Source organism: Aegilops tauschii, chromosome 7 (genome assembly GCF_002575655.3).
Source record: "Aegilops tauschii subsp. strangulata cultivar AL8/78 chromosome 7, Aet v6.0, whole genome shotgun sequence".
NCBI classification, from domain to species: domain Eukaryota; kingdom Viridiplantae; phylum Streptophyta; class Magnoliopsida; order Poales; family Poaceae; genus Aegilops; species Aegilops tauschii.
In genome coordinates, this window is record NC_053041.3 from 109,307,441 (window position 1) to 109,318,007 (window position 10,567).

The 10,567-nt window shown below is 49.2% G+C and overlaps 1 protein-coding gene across 1 annotated transcript; it reads left to right on the forward strand.

Annotated features, from left to right (window-relative positions):
- Nucleotides 1-2,008, forward strand: LOC109753345 (putative RING-H2 finger protein ATL49). Its single transcript, XM_020312248.4, has one exon. The coding sequence runs from the start codon at nt 472-474 to the stop codon at nt 1,762-1,764; it is 1,293 nt and encodes a 430-aa protein (XP_020167837.1). The 5' UTR covers nt 1-471; the 3' UTR covers nt 1,765-2,008.
- The last annotated feature ends 8,559 nt before the right edge of the window (nt 2,009-10,567 follow it).

The following is a 10,567-nucleotide window of genomic DNA, read 5'->3' on the forward strand; positions in this document are numbered from 1 at the left end:
CGTTTGAACGTTGATCAAACCCTATCGTCCGAGATTCTGATAGTACAAAAAATGGTCAAATCCGGGCAAACTTTCACGGGTTCAAATCACGGTAAACTTGAAACAAAAAGGTCAAAACAGGATTTTGGTCCCCGGTATTCAGGTTTCAGTACCGATGCAGCTTTGGTCGAAAAATAGCAAGCGATCTCCATATCACTGTGGCACATTACCCTCTGCAAATTCAGAATGGCTTTCCCAAGATAAAAATGGATCCGATCTCCAATGCGCGAGTGCTGCACAATAACGAGGCAATAAATACCGATCACCTCTCCCTTGCCCCCATTTACCTTCCGTCGCAGTGACTTCCACCACCGCACCATCCCGGCGGTCCACGGATCTCCTCCGAACACCTTAACCCACCGCCATTAATCACCATGTCCAGCATCTCGGGCACACACATCACGGCCACGGCATAGCCTACGCCTGCCTACCATGGACGCCTCGTCGTCGTCCACCCCCGCGGCGGCGGCGCCGCCGCCGCCCACGAACTCCGTGCTCGACACCATCCAGAACAAGCTGAGCCCGGGCGTGCTCCTCATCGTGGCCATCCTGGCCATGGTGTTCTTCATCTTCGGCCTGCTCAACCTGCTGGTGCAGAACATCCTCCGGCTGCGGCGCGCGCGGCGGCACCGCCTGCGCGTCGCCGCGGGCGACGTCGACGGCAGCAGCCCCACGGCGCTCCAGGGCCAGCTGCAGCAGCTGTTCCACCTCCACGACGCCGGGGTCGACCAGGCCTTCATCGACGCGCTCCCCGTCTTCGTCTACCGCGCCATCCTCGGCGCCCGCAAGGGCGGCGGCGACCCCTTCGACTGCGCCGTGTGCCTGTGCGAGTTCGCCATGGACGACGCGCTCCGGCTGCTGCCCACCTGCGGCCACGCCTTCCACGTGCCCTGCATCGACGCCTGGCTGCTCTCGCACTCCACCTGCCCGCTCTGCCGCGGCAGCGTCCTCGACCTCTCGCCCGCGTCCAGCCCGGTGGTGCTCGTCCTCGAGTCCGACGGCCGCGCCGACACGGCCGCGGAGGCGCTGGGTGGAAGGGACGACCATGAGAATGAGGCGTCTCCGAAGGCAGAGGAGGTCGTCGAGGTGAAGCTCGGCAAGCTCCGGTGCATGGACGGCAGCAATGGCGGTTCAGGGCATCTCGCCGCCGATCAAACCGCTGGCAGAGACGACCTTGGACGTAGGAGGTGCCTGTCCATGGGATCCTACGAGTACGTCATGGACGACCACGCCGCGCTCCGCGTCGCCATCAAGACGCCGGCCAAGAAGCGCCCGAGGTCGCGGCGCCGGCACGCGCTCTCAGAGTGCGACTTCGGGAGCGACGTCGCCAAGAGAGGGGCGTGGGAGGCGGCCGTGAAAGAGGCCGCCGCGCCGGAGCCCGCCGGAGCGCGTCGCGGCGACGACGCGAGGCTGAGCAACAAGGACAGCTTCTCCGTGTCCAAGATCTGGATGGTGCGCGGCGCCAAGAAGGAGGACGGCCGGGCACTGGCCGGCGCGAGGCGGTCCGTGTCGTTCCGGTGGCCGGCGATGGCCGAGGCGAGCAGGAACGAGGGCGCCGACGACCGGGAGCGCCGGGACGTGGAGTCGCAGTCAGGAAGCTTCGGCAGCAGCGGCGCCCCGTCCCTTGCGGAGGAGAAGCTGCCGCTCGCGCGGACGAGGACGGCGCCGCTCTGGGCCGCCGGCGGGTGGCAGGCGAACAGCAGCAGCGCTGGGAGCCATTCTTGAGCCGCATTTGATTTTTGCACATCTTCTTCTTGAAATTCAGTTTGCAATTTGAACGCAGAAGATGGATTTGTTTTTCCTTGTGCTATTCTTTTTTTCTTTTGCTTGTTCAGATTGATTGTAGTTACAGGAACTGCGTTGTTTTACGACTACGATCGAGGAATTGACGCACAGATAGCAGAGCAAAAACACATTCTTGCATGATTGTGACTTGAATTGTGAGAGAGGTCCAAAAAGTTTTGTGGAACATTCATATCATACATAATCTATAGTACTAATCTGCATTACAAGTACAATAGAATTGGAGCAACTTAGAAGCTACTCATGAGCAAAAGGAAGCACGGTTCTGAACTTTCTGACGATACAGTTTGCCAGTTTAATCAGATTTGACAGGTAAACTTCTGATGGTTAACCATTATTTTCGAGATTTGCCATGTCCCTACTGATTAACAAAATGGTTTCTGTCTCGCTGTCATAATTAGCATTCAATGGTGTCCTTGGTGGCGCGTTTGACTTGGAGAAAATCAGGTGCCTGCCGGTGCATGTGCCGATGTGCGCCTGCATGTGGGGAGAGGGTGAGAGGAAGCTGGGATGGACGTTTCGAATTCTTTTCTTAATTCCCAAAGTTCGGTTGGCCTTGGTGTTTGTGGAGGTGAGCTGTTCCTCCAACGGATCAAGGTGGTGGTGGACTCTGCGTGCTAGCACAGTGTTCCGTATCACGTTGCAATTTACAGGCTGTTGGAGCAGTAGTTGCGCTCGCAGTTCCACTTCTTCCACTAGATGATGTTTGCGACAGTAATAAACGGCGAGACTGTATATATGTGCGCGTGTAACGGGCGTCTCTGTAGCCCATAGCTGGTAAGAGCGTCTACAACTGGACTCGGTAAATCCGTCCCTTCTAAACGTCCGCAAACGTGCCCAAGTGTGACCACGGACAACGCCGAACAGGCCCTTGTTGACTGCGGGCGATCACACTACTCAAATTGAAACCCTCGAATTCATGCAAGTTCATCATACATGTGAATATCACACATAAGCACAATTTTTTGTGGCAAAAAATAGATAGTTTAAACATCAAATTTATTTAAGAGCGCAGTTCATTGGTTTTCATTGTGGCTCTACATATGCTCCACAAGATCACTGAGTAGCTGCACGTGCATCCGATGATCTCAAAGATTCTGATGCATTTACAGAAAATTCATAAGTTGGTATGCATCTTGTTGTTCTGGGATATGGACTTGTTCTCCAGACTTGTCAAAATCATGGTTTCGGGCTGCCCCTTCACCCTCGTCCTCAATAATCATATCACAACATGTCATCAGCTGCCACAAAGTTGCTGGAATTTTGTCTATTTTGGGCCTAGCCCAATAGCAGTTTCAGAAATTCCTAGTAAATCCTAGAGGCCCACGCAGCCCATTCGTGCAAGGCAAGAGGTGGAACTAAAGTTTAGTCCCACATTGCTAGTTTAGAGGGAGTTGGACCTCTTTATAAGGGAGGTTCTTTCCCCACATATATGAGCATGAGAACAAGAGGGACATCCTAAATTTTTGCCACGCACGACGGGTATACGAACGGTCACACAGGAGCTGAAACGTTTTGCTGTAGTGGAGCCTGAATACGAACGGCGCACCTGTTCGCTTCGTCTCCCTCCGTTGCTTCACCTCCCGCCGCAGCCTGTTCGTGTCCTTCTCCTGTGCCTATATAAGAGAGGTCGCTCCTCTCCAGAGAAACACACCAGAAGGTCCTCTTCCTCTCGCCACAAGGTTCCTGTGCGCTGCTGCTACGATCTTCCCCATCCCGGCTTGCGGCGTGCACCGCAGGTCGGGACAGTAGGCCTCCGAAACCGCACCTTTTGAGTCCTGTACGGGAGAAGGGTGATAAGGTTTCATCACGGACTTCGACGACTACTTCCCCGACGACGACTTCTTCCCGGACGTCGACGACCTCATCAACGACATGGCTGGAGAGGATGTCGACCCCAAGTCCAGTGCTTCTGCTGCTGCTGTCCCGTACGTGTTCTTGCTCTTTCTGTTAGATGTCCTGCCACAGTTCTTTGGTCTAGTTTCTGCCCTACATATGATAGGTTCTACTTTATATATGCAACTTCATCTAGTGTCTGTTCTAGATGTGTTTAGTTCAAGTTCATATATGCAGATGCTATTCACCTTCACTCTGTCAGATTACATGACTTGCTTTATCTCTGCTATATTAGTCATGCTTTATCTAGTATTTCCATTAGCAAAATTATTTGGTAAATTGCTCATATTTCCAACAATCCAAAAACCTTATTATAGGCAATTTACCCCAAGTGGTTTTGCCATGAGACCTCCTATGTTTGAAGGTATCCACTATAAGAGGTGGCGCGTGAGAGCAGTCTTATGGTTTCAAACCATGAGTTGCTATGACGCCACTCTTGGCAAACCAGAAGGGGAGCTTGATGCTCAACAGGCACAAGCCTTTCAGAAAATGGATACTCTGTTTAAGGCTGCTCCCTTGAGTGTTCTTGGTGAGAACATAGTTGATGCTTATGCGTCAATTGATAATGGAAAAGATATGTGGGATGCACTCGAGGCCAAGTTTGGGGTCTCGGATGCTGGCACTGAGCTGTACATCATGGAGCAATTCTATGATTACAGGATGACTAAAGAGCGCTCCGTGGTTGAGCAAGCTCATGAGATACAGTCATTTGCTAGAGAACTTGAGCACTTCAGTTGTATGCTACCTGACAAGTTTGTTGCCGGAGGTATCATCACTAAGCTTCCTCCTTCGTGGAGGAACTTTGCTACCTTACTGAAACATAAGAGACAGGAGTTTTCCATCCCGGATCTCATTGGCACTCTTGATGTGGAAGAAAAGGCGAGAGCAAAGGACACACGTGCTCGAGGTATTGAGGGAGGATCTAGTGCCAATCTAGTACAGAAGAAGAACTTCCAGCCCCACAAGTTCAAGAACAAGGGCAAGTTTGATGGTAAAGCAAAGTTTGATGGGAAGACCAAGGCTGTGCAACACACAAACTTCAAGAAGAAGAATGACAAGAAGAAAGGTGTCTGTCATGTGTGTGGGGATCCTGATCATTGGGCTCCTAGTTGCCCTAATCGCTATGACAAGCGTCATCCTGGGAAAGGCGGCAAGACCGCTAATGTTGTCATTGGAGACACTGACATGAAGGATGCTGGTATGGTATATTTCCCACTATTCTTTCAGTATGTCATTCTCCTGATTGGTTGATTGACACGGGTGCTAATGTGCATGTATGCGGTGATATTTCCATGTTTTCGTCTTATCAGACCGCAGGGACTTCAACCGTGCTGATGGGCAATGGTTCAAGTGCTTCTGTTCATGGTGTTGGCACGGTCGATCTGAAGTTTACTTCGGGGAAGATCGTGCGGCTGAAGAACGTGCATTATGTGTTGGGGAACGTAGCAGAAATTCAAAATTTTCTACGCATCACCAAGATCAATCTATGGAGTAATCTAGCAACGAGGGGAAGGGGAGTGCATCTACATACCCTTGTAGATCGCAATGCGGAAGCGTTGCAAGAACGCGGATGAAGGAGTCGTACTCGTAGCGATTCAGATCGCGGTTGATTCCGATCTAAGCGCCGAACCACGGCGCCTCCGCGTTCAACACACACGTGCAACCCGGTGACGTCTCCCACGCCTTGATCCAGCAAGGAGAGAGGGAGAGGTTGGGGAAGACTCCGTCCAGCAGCAGCACGACAGCGTGGTGGTGATGGAGGAGCGTGGCAATCCTGCAGGGCTTCGCCAAGCACCGCGGGAGAGGAGGAGGGAGAGGGTAGGGCTGCGCCAAGAGAGAGATCATCTCGTGTGTATGGCAGCCCCAAATACCTCAAGTATATATAGGGGAAGGGGAGGGGCTGCGCCCCCATCTAGGGTTCCCTCCCTAGGGGTGGCGGCAGCCCCCAAAACCCATCTAGGGTGCGGCCAAGGGGAGGAGAGAGGGGGGCGCCACTAGGGTGGGCCTTAAGGCCCATCTGGACCTAGGGTTTGCCCCCTCCCACTCTCCCTGCGCCTTGGGCCTTGGTGGGGGGGCGCACCAGCCCACCTGGAGCTGGTCCCCTCCCACACTTGGCCCACGCAGCCTTCTGGGGCTGGTGGCCCCACCTGGTGGACCCCCGGGACCCTCCCGGTGGTCCCAGTACATTACCGATAGCACCCGAAACTTTTCCGGTGACCAAAACAGGACTTCCCATATATAAATCTTTACCTCCGGACCATTCCGGAACTCCTCGTGACGTCCGGGATCTCATCCGGGACTCCGAACAACATTCGGTAACCACGTATCTCTATTCCCTATAACCCTAGCGTCATCGAACCTTAAGTGTGTAGACCCTACGGGTTCGGGAACCATGCAGACATGACCGAGACGTTCTCCGGCCAATAACCAACAGCGGGATCTGGATACCCATGTTGGCTCCCACATGTTCCACGATGATCTCATCGGATGAACCACGATGTCGGGGATTCAATCAATCCAGTATACAATTCCCTTTGTCTATCGGTATGTTACTTGCCCGAGATTCGCTCGTCGGTATCCCGATACCTTGTTCAATCTCGTTACCGGCAAGTCTCTTTACTCGTTCCGTAACACATCATCCCGTGATCAACTCCTTGGTCACATTGTGCACATTATGATGATGTCCTACCGAGTGGGCCCAGAGATACCTCTCCGTTTACACGGAGTGACAAATCCCAGTCTCGATTCGTGCCAACCCAACAGACACTTTCGGAGATACCTGTAGTGCACCTTTATAGCCACCCAGTTACGTTGTGACGTTTGGTACACCCAAAGCATTCCTACGGTATCCGGGAGTTGCACAATCTCATGGTCTAAGGAAATGATACTTGACATTAGAAAAGCTCTGAGCAAACGAACTACACGATCTTGTGCTAGGCTTAGGATTGGGTCTTGTCCATCACATCATTCTCCTAATGATGTGATCCCGTTATCAACGACATCCAATGTCCATGGTCAGGAAACCGTAACCATCTATTGATCAACGAGCTAGTCAACTAGAGGCTTACTAGGGACATGGGTTGTCTATGTATCCACACATGTATCTGAGTTTCCTATCAATACAATTCTAGCATGGATAATAAACGATTATCATGAACAAGGAAATATAATAATAACTAATTTATTATTGCCTCTAGGGCATATTTCCAACATTATGTCCCCTCCGTCAATAAAAATCTTGTTAGCGGATCTCTTCTGTGTAGAGATGGCTATAAGCTTGTCTTTGAGTCGAATAAATTTGTAATATCCAAGTATGGAACCTTTGTTGGTAAAGGCTATGAGTCAGGAGGCCTGTTTCGTTTATCCGTATCAGACGTTTGCAATAAAGTTGTTAATCATGTTTGCAACAATAGTGAATCAAATGTGTGGCATTCACGTCTTTGTCATGTTAACTTTGGTTGCATGTCGCGACTAGCAAAGTTGAACTTAATCCCTAGTTTCACCACTGTTAAGGGATCTAAATGTCAAGTGTGTGTGCAAGCTAAGCAACCTCGTAAGTCTCACACGACTGCGGAAACGAGAAATCTTGCACCACTAGAGCTCATACATTCAGATCTATGTGAAATGAATGGTGTTTTGACAAAAGGTGGAAAGAAATATTTCATGATGTTAATTGACGACTCCACTAGATACTGCCGTGTGTATCTTCTGAAATCTAAGGATGAGGCTTTGAACTTTTTCAAGATCTATAAAGCTGAAGTGGAAAACCAACTTGATCGGGAAATCAAGAGGCTTAGGTCCGACCGTGGTGGAGAGTATTTTTCCAATGAATTTGATGCTTTTTGTCCGGAACATGGTATAATCCATGAGAGGACGCCTCCCTACTCACCTCAGTCAAATGGGGTGGCCGAAAGAAAGAACCGTACTCTAACTGATTTGGTTAACGCCATGTTAGACACATCGGGTCTCTCCAAGGCATGGTGGGGGGAGGCGATATTGACAGCATGTCATGTCCTAAACCGAGTCCCCACAAAGAACAAAGAGATAACTCCATTCGAGGAATGGGAGAAGAAAAGGTTAAAACTCTCTTATCTGTGCACATGGGGTTGTTTGGCGAAAGTCAATGTTCCAATTACAAAGAAGCGGAAGCTTGGACCAAAGACCGTGGATTGTGTTTTCCTGGGATATGCTTTTCATAGCATTGGCTATAGATTCTTGATTGTAAAATCTGAGGTACCTGACATGCATGTCGGTACGATCATGGAGTCGAATGATGCGACTTTCTTTGAAGATATCTTTCCCATGAAGGATATGGCTACCTCATCTAACCAGGAGATGCCTAGTTCATCGAATCAGGAACCAGTTACAATTACCGAACCTGCCATTTCGATGGAACACTTTGAAAGTTCTGTGGAGGAGAACAATGAAGTTCCTACTAGGAGCAAGAGACAGAGGACTGCAAAGTCCTTTGGTGATGTTTTTCTTGTGTATCTCATAGATGACACTCCCAGTTCTATTTCAGAGGCCTATGCATCTGAAGATGCCGACTACTGGAAGGAAGCGGTTCATAGCGAGATGGATTCCATCTTGGCGAATGAAACTTGGGAGATAACTGATCGTCCTTATGGGTGCAAACCTATAGGATGCAAATGGGTATTCAAGAAGAAGCTTAGGCCTGATGGTACTATTGAAAAGTACAAGGCTCGGCTCGTGGCTAAGGGTTATACCCAAAAGGAAGGTGAAGACTTCTTTGATACTTACTCACCTGTGGCTCGACTGACCACTATTCGAGTTCTACTTTCACTAGCTGCCTCACATGGTCTTCTTGTTCATCAAATGGATGTTAAGACTGCTTTCCTAAATGGAGAGATGGACGAGGAAATTTATATGGAACAACCAGATGGGTTTGTACTAGATGGTCAGGAAAGAAAAGTGTGCAAGTTGCTGAAGTCTTTGTATGGACTCAAGCAAGCACCCAAACAGTGGCATGAGAAGTTTGAAAGAACTTTAACAGCTGCAGGCTTTGTTGTGAACGAAGCTGACAAATGTGTGTACTATCGCCATGGTGGGGGCGAGGGAGTTATCCTTTGCTTGTATGTTGATGACATACTGATTTTCGGAACAAATCTGAATGTTATTAAGGAGGTCAAGGATTTCCTATCTCGTTGTTTTGAGATGAAGGATTTAGGAGTGGCTGACGTCATTCTGAACATCAAGTTGTTGAGAGATGATGATGGTGGGATTACATTGCTTCAATCTCACTATGTGGAAAAGATCTTGAGTCGCTTTGGCTATAGTGACTGCAAGCCTTCTCCAACACCATATGATGCTAGTGTGCTACTTCGAAAGAATCGAAGAATTGCTAGAGATCAATTGAAATATTCTCAGATTATTGGCTCGCTTATGTACTTAGCCAGTGCTACAAGACCTGACATCTCTTTTGCTGTTAGCAAACTGAGTCGGTTTGTCTCAAAACCAGGAGATGTGCATTGGAAAGCTCTAGAAAGAGTTTTGCGTTATTTGAAATGCACTGCTAATTATGGAATTCACTACACTGGGCACCCAAAGGTGCTTGAAGGGTATAGTGACTCAAACTGGATCTCAGATGCTGATGAGATAAAGGCCACGAGCGGATATGTATTCACTCATGGAGGTGGCGCTGTTTCTTGGAAGTCTTGCAAGCAGACCATCTTAACGAGGTCAACAATGGAAGCAGAACTCACAGCACTAGATACAGCTACGGTCGAAGCAGATTGGCTTCGCCGGCTCTTGAATGACTTGCCGGTGGTTGAGAAACCTGTACCGGGTATCCTTATGAACTGCGACAATCAAACTGTGATCACGAAAGTGAGCAGCTCAAAGGATAACATGAAGTCATCAAGACACGTTCAAAGAAGGTTAAAGTCTGTCAGGAAAATGAGAAACTCCGGAGTTATTGCATTGCATTATATCCAAACGTCTAAAAATCTGGCAGATCCTTTTACTAAGGGTCTATCATGTAATGTGATAGATAATGCATCGAGGGAGATGGGTATGAGACCCACAATATGAGTTGTTCACAGTGGTAACCTATTCTTTGTGATCGAAGATCCCGTAAATTAGATGTGGAAGACAAGCTGTTGATCAACTGAGAGGAGAGTATCCTTACTATTAACAATACCACTCCATGAAGATGCAATACTCTCCTAAAACTGCATGGCAGGTTGATGTATATCTTAATGTGTTCTAAGTGGCTCATTTAAGCAGAGATGTTGTCCTGCAGAACATCTTTTGAAGAACACACCTATATGAGTCTGATTGTCAAACGTCGCAATCTATGAGAGTAGGGTTCTCTCTAGTAAACTCATGAAAGGTCTCGGAGTATGACGCATAAGCTCCACCCACGGGGAAGACCCACGGTAGCCACGTATCGGTCAAGGCTTTATGTGAAGCTAGATTCGCAGAAAACTTGCAGTTCAAGGCCTAGTCCACTGTTCAAGTTGCTTACTAGTGTAGCATAGAGTTCTAGGTGGAAGTTCAACTTAACAGTCTCCACTGCAGTACCGGTATATAAAACAGTGTTTTGGAACCAAAGGAAAAATTTTGTGTGCCTCTGGGATCTGGTGGGGGATTGCTGGAATTTTGTCTATTTTGCGCCTAGCCCAATAGCAGTTTCAGAAATTCCTAATAAATCCTAGAGGCCCACGCAGCCCATTCGTGCAAGGCAAGAGGTGGAACTAAAGTTTAGTCCCACATTGCTAGTTTAGAGGGAGTTGGACCTGTTTATAAGGGAGGTTCTTTCCCCACATGTATGAGCATGAGAACAAGAGGGACATCCACGCGCGCTCCT